An 18,120-nucleotide genomic window follows, 5' to 3' on the forward strand; every position below is an offset into this window, starting at 1 on the left:
TCGGTCTTGAAGGCATTATTCGGCTTTTTATTGTTGGCTTTCCCTGGCTGTTATTATTATTGTTGTTGTTATTGTTAACGTTGTTGTTGTTATTATTACTTAATCGTTTTAACTCTGGCTTAACTGGAGGAGCAGTGGTTTCTGCCTCCTGCTTCCTTTAGGTGGAGTGAGCTGCCCAGCTCAGGGCTTGTTTGCCTTCCCAGATCTTAAGTGACGAGTATGTGAAATATGTTTGGGATTTGTTACCGGTAGTTAGGGGCTACCCTGCCAATTGTAGCCTCACTGAGCGAGAGCACATACGCAGCCGGTGCACATGCTTTCCGAATGCTTTCTGAATGCTTTCATAAATCAAATTGGCGTGGGGTATCTAAGGCAGAGAGGCCCTTCTTGCATTGTTTTACGTTAAGGAAATTCAAATGCAAGAGGAAAGGTCTATCCGTTTATGAGAATAATAGGTATTTTTGATTTTAAGTGGAAGATGTTTATACCTAATGTAAAAGGAAAAAAGCATCTGTCTTGGACCTTCCAAAACCCAGAAAAAACTGTTATATTTTATCTTAATAAAACCCATTTCCAGATGTCAAAAGGCTCCAAGGTACGTTTAGACTCAGAGTAATGGTCTTTAAAAAAAGAAATGCTGGGTTGCTAAAGGTTCAAAATTATAAAATCAGAAAGAGAACCCAGAGAAAATTAACTTTAAATTGCCCTTCCTGCTCCCCCTGGCCATGCCTGCCCTGGGACCTCTCCAGCCCCACAGCCCTGGAGCTGGTGGTGAAGTGCAGAAAGATGCCCACCGGCATGGCAAACAGCAACGGAGGGGCTGAGATTAAATACAGCATCTGCTTTGCAGATAATTTTTACGTAGAAGGGGGCTGATAATTTTTACATAGAAGGGGACTAATAATTGAAGATAACACAGCAGAAAGGGCGAGAGGGTGAGAACGGGCCATGCTAAAAGGCAGAGGGATGTGTTTGTTTATGAAGCCATGGGCTGGTTTCTGTTTAACTCCCTGGAAGTGAAAACTAAGCTGGTGTAAAGCTTCAACAGAAGCAGGGTTTGCCCCAGAGGTGTACCTAAAAATAAACTGGAGTTCTGCATAGATAAGACACTGTGAAGCTGGTTATACAAAATGCTTTACTAGTGTTTGGAAAACGGCTTCTGCAGCAGAAAACAATGTTTATTTATAAAGCCAGAGTACTATTTTATTTTTAATCACTTTGTTAACATGCAAAGAATCTTTTGCAGGTGGCTGAGGACCCGGCTTGCTGCCACGTGAGGTCTCTGCCTCTCCTCGGCCCGTGCTCCCGAGGGATGAGCGTGTGGGAGCCAGCTCTGCGCCGGGGTGGTGCTGAGCACGATCCCACCGCGCTCGGCCACAGCAATGCGCTTTTGTCCCCTGTAACAGGGCCTTCAGGGTGAAAAATGGCTTCATTAAAAGGAAAACGGGAATCGGTGCCTTGCAGACAAAGCTGCTGTCATCAGGAAAGAGGGGTTTACATGGTGTGGGCCACCCACGCACGCCTGGGCTGATCAGGGCACCCCGTTACCTGCCCTCATGAGGGGCTGCAAGAGCTGTTCCCATGGGAGAGCGGCGCGGCTCTGCCGTGCTCTCCGGAGGGAGCGCAGCCAGTGCCCAAATGCCAGCAGCACGGGCAGCACGGCCTGGGCAGGGAGCTCTGCTGCTGCCAGCCCCCGGCTCAGCCCCACCAGGAGCTGTGCTGGCTCTTTCGCCAGAAACTCTGCCATGCGTGGCGTATGCGCGAGAAAGAGAATTTCTTTGGCTCTCACAACACTTGACTAAGCAAAATAGCCTTTCCCTGTCTTTTCACAAGTTTGTAAAGACCGTGAGTGCTGGAAAGGCTTTTCTTTTCCCCCTGAAGATACAAAAGATGTGCAGCTCAGTAATGCAATCGCTTGTTATTTTTTTCCTGAGGATGCTGGAGCCAGCAGCATTTTAACTCTGGGCTCCCTAATGTCGGTGGCGGCCGCGGCAGCAAGCAAGCTGCTCCATGCTAAGCCAGCTGGCGGGGAGTCGGTGCTGGATGTGGAGCTGGAGCCCAGGACCACTCGCCCCTTCCCACAGCAGCGTGGCCGCTGCGTCTCTGTGCAGTATTCGATGGGTGCGATGCTGTGCTTGCAAAAAAAGACTCCAAGCCTTGGAATTGGTATTTCACTGCAGTCGGTGGGGTTTTGGTGCCCAAAGAGGGAGCACGAGCCAGCTCACACAGCGGGTCTCTGCCACCGGGTGCTGGATCTGTCCTGCAGTGCCACACCAATGCGACAGCACTGCCACCAGCTCCAGCTGAGAAAGCTCTGAGCCACCTCACGCTTGGCCTGGTGCAGGAGCCTCCACTCCAAACCTATTGACAATAATAAGCATCAACTGCTGCAGGAAAAACCCACGCAGGGAAAAAGCAGCCAGGAATTCAAGCTTAAAAGCTCCAGGCCTCCCCTGCACCTCTCTGCACAGGGGTGAGCTGCACCTCGCGGCAGGGCTTGCTCCCAGGCAGGACCCCCAACCCCAAAGCCTTCCTTTTTAGCAGGAGTCTCCCAGGGACTCTAGCCTCTGTACAGAATTAGCTGCAGAGATGTAACCTATTTACAGGCTTTCCTGGTAACAGCTTTTTCAGAATTTGCTGATTCTTCATCTAATCTTCATCTCTGGTCAGGACCTCCCTGGGCAGGGGGAACGTTTCCATCTCTCCCGCCTGCTGCAATCACCCCTTGGTGCAGCAAAGTGGTGTCCAAAGCCCCCTGTCCCACAACAACCCTTGGTTTTTTTTATTAAAAAAAAAGAGGTTGAATTTTGATTTAGGTAGAGGAATTATAGAGGAATGAAGGCAGGTTAATTAACAGCTGGGGGCTGGCTTCAGGGGCGGTGGGTTGGCTGACGTGGACAATGTGCAGCTGTGGCTGGTTCCTGCTGAGTAGTTAAACAGCTCTAAGGGGGGTGGAAGAGGAGCCCTGGAGGAAGAGAGACCCAGAAGAAGGAGAGGGAGGAGAGACAAGAAGAGGCCCCAGGAGAAGCAGGGTGGACTGGCCTGAAAAGGATGGAGAAACTGTGCAGATGGTAGGTGAACTTTTGAAACCTTGTGGGGCATTGGTGGCTGTGCTGGGACAAGGTGCAGGAGCTACTTATTGAAGTTAACCTGGTATGGGTGGTAAAAGCCTTGTTGCAGCCAGCTAGTTTGGATAGTGCTGTGACAGATTTAGAAAGCTGTTTCTGTACATTAGCATTCGGTGCTTGGAAGCAGAAATTGTTGTGACATTTTTATGGTGGTTTGAGCTCCTCCAGCTTGTTGAATGATTGAGTCACCAAGCCTTGAGGGCTCCTGGAGCTTGGAGGGTCTTTGCTAAATGGTGACTGCTATGGCTGGAATTCAAAGCAATGTGTCAGTAGCATTTGGAAGACAAGGCAGCAGAGGAGGAGGAAGAAGAGGAAAGCCATTCTCACTTGCCCATCCGGAAGCTGCAGTAGGAAAATGGGGTGGCAGTTTGGTATATGGGTAAAATGTGTCCTTTTGCATGTTGGTACCATAGGGCTTTTTAAAAAAGTCACTTTACGACATGGTGGCAGTCACTGGGGACTCAGTGTGTGCAGGACATGTAGCTCAGCTGTAGGATTAGAGACACCCCTTGGGACACTCCTGAGCATCCTTTATGTGGGCCGCTCTATATTCCTATGAACATGGCTTCACAAGGGCTGACTGGATAAAAGACATGCAGAACTGTTTCCAAAGGAGTAACCATGGTGTCACACGGAAGGGCAGGGAGAGATTTGCTCAGTCCTGGGTGACTGATCTGTCTGGCAGCACCCCAGGAGAGCAGAGAACCTTGTGCCCAACCAGTTCATCAGCATCCCATTACAGGGACCCCTCACTGAATGGCCCTGCTGGATCGGAGGGCAATGTGGCTGCCTTGTCCAGGGAAACACACCAACAGCATCAGGGGGAGCCCTTGGCGGGTCCTCACACTTTATTCCAACGTGTTACCCGCTGTCAGCAGCTGCTAACGTCCACGAAGGACTAACACTAACAGTCCACAGGATAACACTCTTTATTAATATAAAATCGTGACGGAGTAAGGTTCAGAGATTGCTGGTGATGATACGGTGACTGCAAAGCAAGCATAAAACAATATATGTAATAGCAGCGAGCATAAGTTAGTCACAGGAAAAATTCCTACCCAATAGGCATCCCTAGGGAGGGGAAGACGGGTTGAGCCTGCTGACTGATCCCAGAAGTTACCATGGGGTCTTCCCTGCCTTCTCCCCTCATTTGGCTGCTTTTTATACCTCCCAGTACATGGCATATTCATTCCTCACACCCCGGACTGGTCACCAGCCCCTCGTGTCTCACGTGGAGCACACGCACCCTCAGACAGCGCTGCTGCCAGTCCCCGCTGACTATGCGTGTCCCCCCAGTGGGGTTTTTCTTATTTGAGGGGGGGGAATTATCTCTGTCTTATTTTTTGACTAATTTGCTGATGATGTCAGTGGACTGCAGCACCTTCCCAGCCTGTCTCCTCTTACAGCCAGAACTTTCCTCACTTGAAGGCTTCTTTCTGCGTAAGGTAGATAACGATGTTCTTCTCACTATCTGTTCGTGGTGTCTCGCCCTTCCCAGGGCTGACTGCCTTGATTAGAAGTCCCTTCATTCATAGCAACTTAGAGAGTCTGTCAGGTTGTCCTAAATTAGTGAGCACTGCATCAGAGATGGGATTGGGGCAGGGGATTTTTTTTTTTTTTTGGCTTGGATTTTCTTTTATCCTCTACTTTTTTTTTAGCAACCTTTTAATCCATGGTTCAGTTGGCTTGGCTCTGTGTTCAGAGCAGAAATGCTCCTGTAACAAAGGACAGAGGAAGTTTTCCAAAGGCTTTTTGTGGAGTGAACTGTGCCCTGAAGGCAATTCTAGACAGCTTTCTTACCATTTACTGAACTAAACTTCACTGCATGGTCACATTCCTCCAGCCTCGGATGCCGTGTGTGAGCTCACTGGTGCGGCAAAGGGGGCTCCTTGCCTCGCCCATCCCCCATGGGGCACCCTGGGATCAGGGTGCTCCTCCAGCCCAGCATTCCCCCATGGAGCGGGGCGCAGGGTACCAGCTCTGCGTCAGCGAGCAGAACTGATCATGCCGAACTTCAGAAGAGCCCTCCAAGATGCTCGTGTACTTCCTAATGGGAACCATTTGAGCACTGCGAGGAAGCCGTGTAATTCCTGCTGCTCTTTAAGGACCCTAATGAAAAGGCTCTCCCTTGGGGGTAAAGTCAATTCATATTCAAACCCGAAGTCAGATGTGGTCTCGGGGATTTTTGTTTTGTTTTAAAGGGTGTGACTGGAAGTGCAGGTCTGCACCGAGGAAGTGCTCTCGATGTCCCCTAAATGCTATCCTTCCTGTGGCTCAGCATTTCCAAATCAAAACTGGGTAAATAGAGCAAATATATTTTACTTTAAAATTGAGTCAAACTGCCAATAAGTCCAAGTGTAACCTGCACTCCTGGTTGCTTTCTCTGGCACTTACGCTTTGTCCCTTGCACTGACACATTGCATCCTGACTTCATTTTTCTCCTGCAGGTGCTCTGGCTTCGTCGTTCTGGAGATATAAATATTGCTGTTAGTTGTAAGCAAAGTGCAATGAAAGTGCACGTGTCTGCCTGCATGCACAGCAAAAATGCAGTCGCGCTGTTTTCTCAGGGAGGCTACGGGCCTATTATGTGAGCCCCTGGAAAAGGGGGCATTTTAACAAAAGCTTTCATTTAAGCAAATCTGGGTTTTCTTGGAAAATTTTCAAAACCGAGTGATCTCTAATAGGCATTTTATTATGACTTAAACCAGCAGTTTAAAGCCTCTTGTTCTGTCAAAAGGCTTTGCCCCAAGATGGAAAAATACTTCCATCCTTTTGCATGAAAAAAAGTTACAGCTGAGACTACACTTCATTTGCTTTTCTCTTTCTCTTTGCTAACCAAAGAGCTGTAGGCAGAGGGAAGGGAAGAGATTAAACATCACCCACTCAGTTTTTGCTGGCTCCACACCCTGGACTGGCAGTGTGGGCTGTGGGTTTGTCAGTGCCCCACTGCGGGCAGCCGCCCCCTGCACGGCCAGGCAGGATGGGCGCCCGGCTGTGGGACCCTGCAGGTGCACAGGGGTGTGTGTCCTCACCCCATTGTGTGGTATGGAGAGAAGGGAGCATGAAAAAAAAAAAATCCTTCTGTGGACTTCAGGACAGTATCTGAAACCAAATGTTTGTGAAAGGCATCCTGGAAATGTTAAGGCGCATGTGTGTCTGCAATGGAAAATTTAATTCCTTTGTATCTCCTTGGCCACTGACTTCCTTTGGGCAGTTGTCAGCTCAAATTCTCATCTTCCTCTGCTCTGTGAATACTGGCCGTGCCATACTCCCTCCCAACCTTGCTTCATGGAAACGTTATGTTCTCCTTGCATGCAGCTGCTTTTCTTGCCCCAGCCTTCTCTCAGCACTCCCTGCCTTTCCCCCGATACAGACCTGGGGTTTCTTTTAGTTTCCCGAACCTTTTGGGTTGGGAGAACCTCTGTCCTCATCTTGCACCACATCTGTCCTCCTATCTCCATCCATTTCCTCTCTTGGGTCTTACCCTAAAGCCCCTTGGCTGAATTCAGCAGGTGGTGCTTCATCTGAGCCTCCAGACTGAGCTGTGTCCCAGCACCTGCAGCTGCCTGATCTGAAACGGGCTCACCTGGGTGAGAAAACTAGTGTGCAGGTGCCCGATACCACGGGGTTAGGCAGTCTCAATTGCTTCACCCTTACCTCCACATGCACAACATGCTCTTTTCTGGCCCTTCTACACCAAATGCTCTTTCCAGACCTGCCCTTGGTTCATGGCTTCCTCCACTGGTGTCCTTCCTCTTCAGCCGGGATGCTCAGCACAGCCCTCTTAGCGCCTCTCCCAGCATCTCCAAACCTTTCCCATGTGCTGCCACTCATACCTGGGACCCTGTCGTGGTGCTTCCACTGGCTTTGTCCCCTCCTTCAGACCGCTCCACCAGATGCTCCCTCGTGTGAAGCCTGCCAACGTCAATCCACCAAAGAACAAAATTAAACAAAACGCCCTTGTGCCTTTAGGAACAGCCATTAACTGGCTATAGCTGCACAATATTTTGCGATTTTTTTTTTTATTAGATATGTTGTGGGATCCCTGCGGCAAAGATTTTGGTGTGTGGTGTTTTTGTTCCCCCCCCCCATGTGGAACATACAGAATGCAGTAGTGCCTTGGCTTTGAAGAAATCTTGTCCACGCAGAGCAGAATGACAAGCACTCACGGTGCAGATCTGGAGTGGCACGATGCAGCAGGGTGTGCTTAGGGATCTTATGGCTGGTCTTAAATGCCATGTGGTCTCTAGCATCAGGGTGCATGCTAAAAATGTATAGAAATGGGCTGGTGCTGGTTTGCTGGGTAAAAAAGGGAGAGCTGCTGTTCCGGAGGTGGTGACATCGATGAAGCAGAGCACAGAGTCTTGGGAGTATTTTTGGAGTGGTTTTAAGGTGATACTCCCCAAAGGAGAGCAGACACACCCCCCCCCCCCCCCCCCCCGCCCCCCCAGAAAGGAAAGCCTGTTTATCTAATTTCTGGTAAGCTGCGTGAGAGCTTTTGGGAAGGTGGGCTGCCAAATGAAGCACTCCAGATACCAAAAAATAGCTCCGGTTGAACTTTTACATTTTAACCCCAAATTAAATGATTCATGACTACTTTCAGAATGTAGATCCAGGTTACGGTGTTCTTCCTCTTCAAACCTCATCCAGCTTTAAGCAAAAGGCTCTTCTACTAAAACAAAAAATTCAAAGCTGGGGCTGGCTCATACCCTGGGGCCAGAGGGGTCCGCCCTCTGTGGGATGATCTTTCTGGGCTTTACTTCTCGCTGTGCTGCCCACGCCAGCGTCTAGCCCGGACCCCCAGACCCACCTGTGTGCCCAGTGTGGGAGCCGTGCTGGGATCTGTATCCCCAGGGCTGCAGGGGGCAGCTGGTGACGGCTCAGGCTGGCTGCAAAAAGCTGTGCTGGAGAAAGTTAGAAGTTCCCCCAAACGCAGCTCTCCTGTGAGTTTGTTCATCAGGTGACTGGTGAGAATTTGTTGTCCATCTCTGTGCATGTGTCCCATTCCCCCCTGGCTTAGATGATAATGGCACATAAAGCAAATTTTTCTGTTGAAAAGCACACGAAAAAGGCTGCATGGCCTTTTATCAAGCTTTTTTCCTGTTCTTACCTTGTTAGTATCAACCTGATAATGAACGATACTGTTCCTATGTGCATGAAATCATGCTTCTAACCCCCCTGCAATTTTTTTGGTTGAGATTCCCCACTAGCTTGTCAGTGTTATAGCCACTGTTTGCCAAAATGATTTTTAAAATGTGTACTTGAAATATTTTGACCGTTTAAAAATCCCTACCACATTAGTATAAAACACCAAACCCCTTTCTTTTTTAGTAAGACTATTTGTTAAAATTGAATGGGGAACCAATCACTGTTCTGCCATTGTCTTGGTTCTGCAACCCCTGACTTGCCCTCTCCCTTCCACTATTTTTGGGTTGCACTCTAAATTGTGGGTCTGCTACCCTGCACCCACCTCTTGTGATCAGCAACCTGAAAGTGGACATGGGATTTTATACCCTGAACTTCTCAGACAGGCTACCAAAGACACGAAGACTGAGAGGTTCACCCTTTGAAATCACATTTGGAAAATCAGAGCTAGGGCCGAACCTCTCCTCTGGGGATGCTGCTACTCTGCAGCTGGCAGCCAGGTCTGAACTCAAGGAACTTTTGGAAAAGGCCAGTGGAAGAAGGCACACAACATTTCCTAGAGGTTTTACCTGGTCGTCCAAGGCTTCTGAATCGATACGGAGGTTCTAGCCCCATGTGTGTGACCAAGCAGTTACTCATGGATTTCCACTGGCAGAAAGCTCCAGCAGAGATGTAACACCTGGATCAGTAACTTGCTTAAGCGACTGATTAGCAATATGTTGGCAGCAAGACCTTGCAACAAAAGTGATAAGTGACAAATTTAAGGAGTTTTACAGTACTAATGCTTGTTATTGCTTCTCACAAAATGTTACCAAGCTTACAATAATCTTTACACTTTCAGCAAAAATGTGAACAGTATATTTGAATATATTAAAAAGAATTAAAAAAACATTTCACAAAAAACATTTGTTGCCATATGAAAGTCTTTCAGCAATAAATGCCCACACCAGTATTTAAACATTGTTAAAAGTATAATGATTTGTACTAATAAATTATGCAACAAGAGAGGTAAACAAAATAAAATTACAGTATAGCTCTCCATGTTCCTCCACTGAGCATCCGCAGCTCTCGGAAGATCCATTTTAGATGACTAATTAAGAAACCGATATTTTCAGAGCAACAAAAATAAAAGCTTTTATTTGTTCATTTGAATATAAAACAGGCGTTATCACAGATGTACAAAGCGTACTGGTGGTTTAACATACAAGGTTGCTGTCCTTTGCACATAAAAATTTTTGTTTGAAACTGTGATTGGCTGAGTTACATGAATTTCTCTAACCAGTCACCACACTCTATGAAATAACGCTGCTAACATTCAACTGATAAAAGGGACAGTCTTCCCTTGGGTAAAGTGTCAAGCAGGATTAAATATATATAATAAACAAGCACCATGAGGAATCTGCTCCTGTTTGATTAGTTTTGTGTTTAAATGTTCATTGTGTACCCTCTTTTTTTTGTGCATGTGCATCAAGTTGATTACATGGTTTTGTCTGACTCCAAAAGCACAAGGTCACAAGACAAACATTTTATACATTCTCATGAATGGTTTATCTACAGTACAGTTTCTAATACAGAACAATCCTTCTTTATTGCTCAGTCTGATGGTGCTTAAATGTTTCCTTCCTTTTGCTTGCACAACAAAACCAGAAACTCAGTTTATCATTTCTCTTAACTCAGAATTTAACAACCATGGATGACAGGTTGCAGAAGAGAGCTGTTATTAACTGCGTTTCACAACTGCATTGCAGTTCTTTTATTCTCTACAAATGCAAAGTTGACTTCGTGAAGGTTAAAGTGATGCTTTGAACGACGAGGTTTGTTTTGCAGTACTGAGATCAGCGATAGCAGGAATTCACAAGTTAGTTCACACACTGCAATTATGTTTGTAATCAATCAACATCTTGTCTGAAACCTTACAACAACTTGCCATAAAGAACAGATTTTATTCTTTTCAGGGAGCAGAAAATGAATTTGACAAAATATAGGATCGGTCTGCAGAGCATGAATAGGGCTATTCACAGGACAGTGAAGGCGGAAAGGATGGGCTGAAAGAAAACGCGTCTGACATGGCAAGATGCTCTGTACTGTACATGCAGACTAAAACGTCCCTACCCTTTAAAAAGATTTTAAACACCCAGCATTGAGACTTCCTTATACGTGATATAAACATGATTACATTTGCCCTGCAACAATCTTAGTCATGCATATCCGGTAATGAGAGCCAGCACATGAACGTCATTTGGGACAATAAGAAAAGCATTCTTGGACTGCGGCTGGTAAATCCCACTCTGGATCACGAACAGGTCAATTCAGTTACAACCACATGGAGGAAGGGGAAGGTTTTAAAAAAAGGGGCATGGGCTGCAGGGAAGACAACAGAATGGGGGAATCAAACCTCTCTTTTATCCAAAGGTAGTAAAATGAAGGCAGCTGTGATGCATGTTCTCGGACTCTTCTCCCGCGATGGCCTCGTATCGGAGACCGCGGGACTCCTCCGTTCTTTCAACAGGCAGATCGGTTCCTCTGATGTTTTAATGCGTTTAGGGACTAGTTAGCAGGTGCACGATTCGTGCCAAATCCGTTGTAGTGACTGTATGCTCCTCTCTGTTAAGGAATAAATTAAAGACCATCGAAACAATCGTTTCCTGTAAATGTAAACTGGATGCATTGGCCACCGAGCTATATGTCCTAGCTGAGAGGCAAATTGATAACTCTGTGCAAATAACCCCAAAACTTTTCCTTATAGCAATAAAAACACCAACTAAAACAATGAAAAGAATTGTGCAACAAAGTTTTGCAGCTAGACAACAGTGCTATTCCTCAACCTGCCTTTTCTAAGTCTAACAAGTGTATGCACATGCCAGCACGAATATTTATTGTTGCCTCCATGGCAAAGAAAAGAAAATCATTGTAGTGCATTTTTAGTCTTAAATTCATTCACTGCCTTAAAGGCAGCAATAATTCCACTTGCTGGTATCTAGAGGATTCTTTTTGACAGGGATACTTAGCAATCCAGGATTGCTTTTTTTTTTTTTTTCCAAAAAATTTGTGAGTAACATTTGATTATCTACAGTGGGAGACACCATGCAAGTGACAAGTACTGCATTTTAAACTTTAAAATCTTTTGTCATTAGTGAATTTATATTTCATATATATATATTTGATGTGATACTATCCACTCAAGATAATACAACACTTTGTTTTTATATTAGCAAACATTTCAAGAGTTTAATATTCTTGAATGTTTTTTCTCTTTTATACTTCTAAAGAGATCAAAATAAATTAAACGTTTTGTACATAATTACAGAAGAAGTAGTTAACTTATTTTATCTTTTTAGTTTAGTACAAAGATATTTGCAAGTTCATTGCCGAAATACACCTTATTTATAAATTTCTTCCATTCTAATGCTAACAGCAAAGGCTCTCTGGCCTTTGGGCTTTCAGCATCTCTGACAGAAAGCTGCAAGATTTCTAATTGAAAGGTGCTACTTTGGGTATTCTCCTCGTACCACTACATAGTTTCCTAAGGTGTGGGATCTAAAATGGCTTAAGTTAGTAACGGATCTGTATTCGTCAGCTTTTTATGACATATCAAAACAAATGAAGAAAACAATTATTTGTATTAGTTGTTTTAAAAGAATCCATTTGGAGGGCAGAATAATAATAAAAAAAACCATCTACTTCAGCTTACTTAATGTAAAATACAAAGCCACATTTACTCAAAAAGCAGTATTGTCCAATAAGCAAAAAAAAAAAAAAAAAAAAAGTTTAAAATGGGCTTTTCCAACACACTGAAGGGCCTTACCCCATAGTCCTTCTTTTCTAAAATTTAGTGGTAAAAGAAAACATTTCACATTTTATTTCCCGCCAATCGTGACTGCTTTTAAAAGTTGTAATAGAAACAGTTCCATTCTGATGAGTGTCAGCATCTTATCTGCACACTTTTTTAGTGGACACCAAAAAATTTTATACATCTATAGTAAAGTCCATGGAAGCTTTAAGGTACAAGACTACATGTTGTAGGCCACATAGATAGGATCTAGCTGGTCTGCCAAAAATCCATCTCGTAGGTGCATACGTTGTTTCTCTCCACGGGAGTTGATAGGAATTACACCAATGTCCACAACCACCACCACCCCTACAATCAGATAGTGTTCCTCCAGGACCACATTGGTGACCAGAGGAACCAGGTCCAAAGCTTCTTGCTCCGATCCATCCAGCTCAACTACAACGACCAATAAATTTGTCCAGGTAAACACCGCACTGGAAGGAAAGAAAAAATAATATTAGCGGTGGGGTTTTTTCGGGGTTTTTTTTCCCATTTCCTTTTTTATCCTTTTCATTTCACCTTGGTTACTTTTTGTTTCAACTCCTAGGGCTCCTTCTGTATGTTCACCGTAAAGCATAAGTAGCAAGAGAGAACATGTCTGCAGGCAGGGGCAGGAAAACAGCCGCCGCTAACTCTCACTTGTAATATTGCTGCAATAGTAAGTAGTGGGCTAATCGTCACAGAAACTCAAATCTAATCCTCGCCTGTCACGTACGGAGGTAGTAAGCCAACGTGTGCTTGCCTCTGCAGCCAGAGAACTGTCACAGCACCGCTGTGTTCACAAAGGCATGCGTGAGCAATGTGTGGGTGGAGGTGTCTTCTCGGGGGTTTTTTGAAGAGCAGCCAAGAAGAGCAATGGAGGTTAAGAGGAGGCACCAAAAGCAACAGCAGGCACACAATCTGAGCTGAAAGCTCTTTGGGATAAACTCTGCCTACCGAAGGGGTGCGGAGCCCTGGGAACATTTATATGGCACACTGCAGGCTGCACAGAGGTCCCCGGCTGCCCGGGGAGGGGGCTTCCTTGCTTGGATGGTGCTAGGTGAGCATGGCTATGTGCCCTCTGGACTGGGCTGGCTGCTGTCCAGGCAGGTTAGAGCTCAGCACAAAAGAGCTGCAATTCTTCTGGACCAATTGGTTTACACAGAAATAAGCAATGTCTCCATCTGTTTTATCTCAGCTGTGTTTTATTTCTGTTGAATTTAAGGAGACAGGAGTTTTTACATTCCTTAGTAACAGGTGAGATGGTCAAGGGAACATCATTATTACCAGTATCTCCTCTTTACTAAAATAACTTTGTAAGACCCCAGATTTTTGGTTAAGCCTTTGAGCTGAAGCAGACAAATTTTGGTTTTTGCTACTGGGCATCTTTTCTGGCTAAGGATAATGTATTTATCCTTCCAAATGTGGAGGCTGGGAGGGTATGAACGTCTGGTGTATGCTTCCCTCCATCCTCTTCTCCACGTCTCAAATGTCTCCAAAGCCTGTGAAATCTCACAGGAGGTCAGCAGGGCTGAGCCTCCACAAAGAGCAATCTCATTCTGCCTTGCAGGTGCTTAAGACACAGACCATGGTTAATTCTCCCTCTAACTTATTCCATAGCATAAATAATAATATTCTACACATGCAGCTCTTATATCAAGCCCTCTATTTTATCTTCTGTTACCTTAATAAAGAGAGGGCTAATTTCTCAGAACTGTCTTGAGCATAAGCATCTGAAAGTTAGAATATATTAAGTATACAAGCCAACTTCAAAAAGAGGTACCTACTCTAAAGTTAACACTTGATTGAGACAGAAGGGCACTGTTTTAGTCTACTAAGACATGCTGAAGTCCCTGTACTTTGGAAACATATCTTACTTTGCCCAAAAGTTAGCTATGAAAATGTGATCTATGTTGATGCTTAACAGAATGGATTTTAGGAGAAAAGTACTTACTATTTAAAAAAAAAATGCATTTTCAGATCCTGCCAAATCACTATTTGATGGAACTTTTATGTGCTTATTGATCTGGAAAACTAATGGGCAGCCAAAGCAAGGCTGTGCAGGCTCATTTTGACTTTGCACTGCTAGGAAATGAATTTTAATTCGTAATTATGTTTTCACAGACCTTTTAGTAAGTTTTGATTGATGCTGGATATTAAAAAAGTTAAGTATCAGTCTGCACAGGGACCATCTCCAGAGAAGTCCTAGAATTTTGATGGATTACTGTACAAACATCTAAATTAGTATTATATATATTTTAACAAAAAATCCTGGGGAGGTTTTATTAAAATATAAGTTAGCACTTGAAACCATGCCTTAAACCTGCTGTTAGCTTGTTACTTGGGAAAGCAATTAATGGCAAGATTCAGGAGCAGGTCCCGAGAACATGGCTTAGCAGTAGTTAGTTTGAGTTCAGAAGACTGATTCCCAGAACTTTCCTGAAGCTTCTATATTATGTCCTAGAGCGACTGACATGCCTAAGAGAGTTTCCATTTAATTTAAAACTCACTTCATATGTCATGATTCTAACTCAACAATGACCACTGTAAGTAAAAGGAAATATTGCCCTTTATGTTCTCACCGGTTGAGATGAAGATGTATTAGCCAGCATGTATCACTTATGAATACAGTAGCTTTACAGTCCTGATGAAAAAAAAAACCTTAAAACCAAAACCCCAAACCAAAAAACTAGGGATGCAGGAAGGCTGCACTTTCTCAAGAAATTCACACCCAACAGGAGGCACAGGAGGTCCAGAGTCAGAGGTTGTTGATTTTGCGCTAAATTTTTTCAAAGACAAAAATACTTCTAAATAACTTTTTAGAGCTGATCCTCAAAGACAGAAGTTGTACAGCAGGATCACATGTCAGTCAACAAGTCACCGCTATCCTCAGTAGTGTTAAAGGTTACAAAAATGAGCATGTGTGCCTTGGACACAGAGGCTATTTCTATAATCTAGCAACTGCACGTACCCACTGTCTTTTGTTTGCAACAGGTACTGATGCAGTTAAATCCTTAATGGGTTATTGTAACTGAAACAGCAGCAGCCTCCAACAACAGAGGCTCATGGCCCCGTCCAAAGAAAGGCATATACAAAGTATATATAAAAAGTAAGATTTAACTGGCTATTATTTTGTGTTTCACAAAGAGAAGAGGAGCACCTCTAAGAGAAGCTGAAAGAGAAGTTGAGATAAATCAAGGACAGTCAGGACTAGGACTAAGAATGAAAACTCCACGCTGGTGGCTTGAGAGAGCTCTTAGGCAGAGCACTGGTTAGGAAGAGGCTGGGAACTGTGAACAAACCAGATGTTGTTGCTCTGAACTACTGTGTGTCCATTTTCTGCAGGGACCACATCAGAGCAACGTCTAACTCATCGGCATTCTCTCTTCTTTGAGAAAAAAAACAACCCTGAAGACTTTCAATTTTGGCCTTTGGGCAAAGGGTAGTAATAGTATAGTGTGTCTTCTGAAATCTTGCTCACGTGCCTTGCACATTATCACCCAACTGCTGGGAAGAGTTAAGGCACCAAGAATTACTCTCATGTACTTCTACCTCCTTGCAGAAATACACTGGCCTTTTTCTTCAGTCTTCCCAGCTTACCCCAACGCTTTTTTAGTTGCCACTATCCCACTCAGGATTTCAATGATAATGGAAGGAAAAGGATCCTCAAAGTGCTCTCAGTGGTCTTGGAAAAAGGAATATAATTTAAGCATTTTTGGCCAAAGAAACTCACGATGACCATTTCTGCAGGGTGAGAGGGCTACTTCATTTACTGCCCATGAGTTCACACCTTGAGGACACACACATCTCTGACAAACAGGTACTGCTGAACACATCGATTTATGAATCTGTGGCCATCTTCTAACAGAGCTAAATACCTTAATCTGAAAACTCTCCATCCACTGCTGATACTGATCTGACACATTTAGGAGAATTTCACAGCATCCTTAAAGCGTTCACACTGGTCTATATCAGGACACAGAATCCACCGCCCTGTGTAACGGCTAGCTGGCACAAGACCATACAGCAGGGATAACACTCTATGGAAGAGGGAGTAAGGCAAACCCTCAGTTATATAGTCAGCCAAGCAATTAACTGCCTTAATTTTAACAGATATTAAAGAAAAAAGCAAGGTGTTTTGACTAAAGAAACCAGTCCAGTCGCTGTGCTTCATTATTAAGTTCACTGCTCCAGGTTACACCTTTGCAGGCAGTATTGAAAAGAAAAATGGAGAGTCACGTCTTATCCCCACTAAATTGCTCTGGCTGTTGCGACAAGTTCACTGTGGATGAAAGGAGAACAGCCGAGCTGAGGTTATATCAAAACAAACTACCTAACTCAATCTTCTGATGCAAGAATAATGAAAAGCAATTTGTTCTCATGTCGGCCTCAAGAAATGATTACCTGCTGTATTCATTTGATGATGTGATACATCGATTAAGACAACATCATTATTAAGTCATTGATTTACTGCTTCAATTTCCATTGTAACCTGGATTTGATCACTGTTTGATTTATTAATAACCAATTCAAAACTAACAGTGTGTTCACTAATAAAATTTATTAGTGTGTTCATTTATTTGAAATGTTTGCTTGCTTACTCCTTCTAATAACAACTCCTAAAGCTTGAACTCATGCCACTTTGCTTTTCCTGGTTAGAATATAAATCTCTAACTCCAAGAAACAGCTACTGACCTACCTGAGAGCTGCTTGGGTCTGTCAAATTACAAGTTTAATCCTTCACTTGTGAATGACCTTACCAGAAAACAGTTCCTCCTTATTAGACCTGTTTGTAGAAAAGTTTCATCCTAAGGACATATTTACAGCTGAGTTATAAATCCTGTGACCATCCTGACAGGCCAGTTCCTGGATCAATTGCAATATCCAAGAAAAAACTCCAGACGTTATAGATATTTCAGCTTTATATAAGGGCCATGGTGTTATATAATCCTTACCATTCTGTGATGCTCTTGTGTGCTCTGATTACAGAGGTTTCAATATCGATCGGATGGTACCTCATCCCTCGTAACTCCATGGCTTCATCTAATGCACCCACAACATAAAGTGCATCATGGCGTTCTGGTTGTGAGGAAAAAAAAAAAATATATTCTGTTCTCCAGTACATTAAAATAAAAAAATGTTCACATTAATAATTAAGTAAAATAAGTATAGCATTTACAAGTTATCCTTGAATTTCTGAAACCCCAAATTCCAGACTGGTAAGATTTTTCCATTACTAAAGTGGGATGCAGAGCAGAACGCAGAAGGAAGGCAGAAGCACTATTCCCATTTGAAGAAGAGAAAGGTGGAAATCTTTATCCAAAGACAGTGGCAGAAATTCCTGTTTTTCTCCCAGGTGGATGCAAAACAGACTCTTTTTATTTTATTTTTTTTTAAGGTGCCCTAAATAGACAATAGGCTCCTTTTTTCTCTCTTGTTTCTTTTGAAAGAAAAAGGATGGATTTGACCCTAACAGTATAGATGATGTTTTTTCAGTAGTTTAGAGATGGTCAGTACTGATGCTTAAAGTGTCTTACAAAGGTGTTTATCAATAAATTAGAAATATGAGCTATATGCCAGATAGCAAATTGCTCATTCAGGCAAATGGCAAGCTCTTTACATTAATGTAGATAGTTGCATGGTGGCAATGCAATGGCAATATAACCTCTACTGGTAATTAAGCGCAGAGACCTTTCTGCACTGGGAGCTAAAAGTGGGAGGAGAACAGGGACTCGGCAAATCTTTGCCAGAAGATTTAAGCCATTTAGATGCTTAAGTTGCAATATCCTCAGAGAATCCCAAATTTTCTCAAGGCTGGGCTATCATGAAATGAAAAAAGCCTGTGCAACAGAAAGTAAATCTCTTCTGGAAGATGCTAACATAAGGACACCGGCAGCAGTCATAATCCACAGTGATTACTAGGATGCTTTCAAATTTGATGAATTGACTGGTTGGCCGAATAGCAGCTATTCTAACCGCCCTGCCACCGGGGCCCTGGGATCACTCCTGGAGGCACTTGCAGCATTGCTGGAAACCATC

The 18,120-nt window shown here is 43.9% G+C and overlaps 1 protein-coding gene across 3 annotated transcripts in view; it reads right to left on the minus strand.

Annotated features, from left to right (window-relative positions):
- Positions 1-9,381: 9,381 nt before the first annotated feature.
- DIP2C (disco interacting protein 2 homolog C) overlaps positions 9,382-18,120 on the minus strand; it is a 324,943-nt gene continuing 316,204 nt past the window's right edge. For all 3 annotated transcript variants that reach the window (XM_037385751.1, XM_037385750.1, XM_037385753.1), the window contains 2 exons: positions 17,037-17,160; positions 9,382-12,536 (listed from right to left, as the gene is read on the minus strand). In XM_037385751.1, coding sequence (XP_037241648.1) covers positions 12,284-12,536; positions 17,037-17,160 — 377 coding nt within the window. In that variant the 3' untranslated portion in view covers positions 9,382-12,283. The remainder of the gene's footprint in view (positions 12,537-17,036; positions 17,161-18,120) is intronic.

Source organism: Falco rusticolus, chromosome 4 (genome assembly GCF_015220075.1).
Source record: "Falco rusticolus isolate bFalRus1 chromosome 4, bFalRus1.pri, whole genome shotgun sequence".
NCBI classification, from domain to species: domain Eukaryota; kingdom Metazoa; phylum Chordata; class Aves; order Falconiformes; family Falconidae; genus Falco; species Falco rusticolus.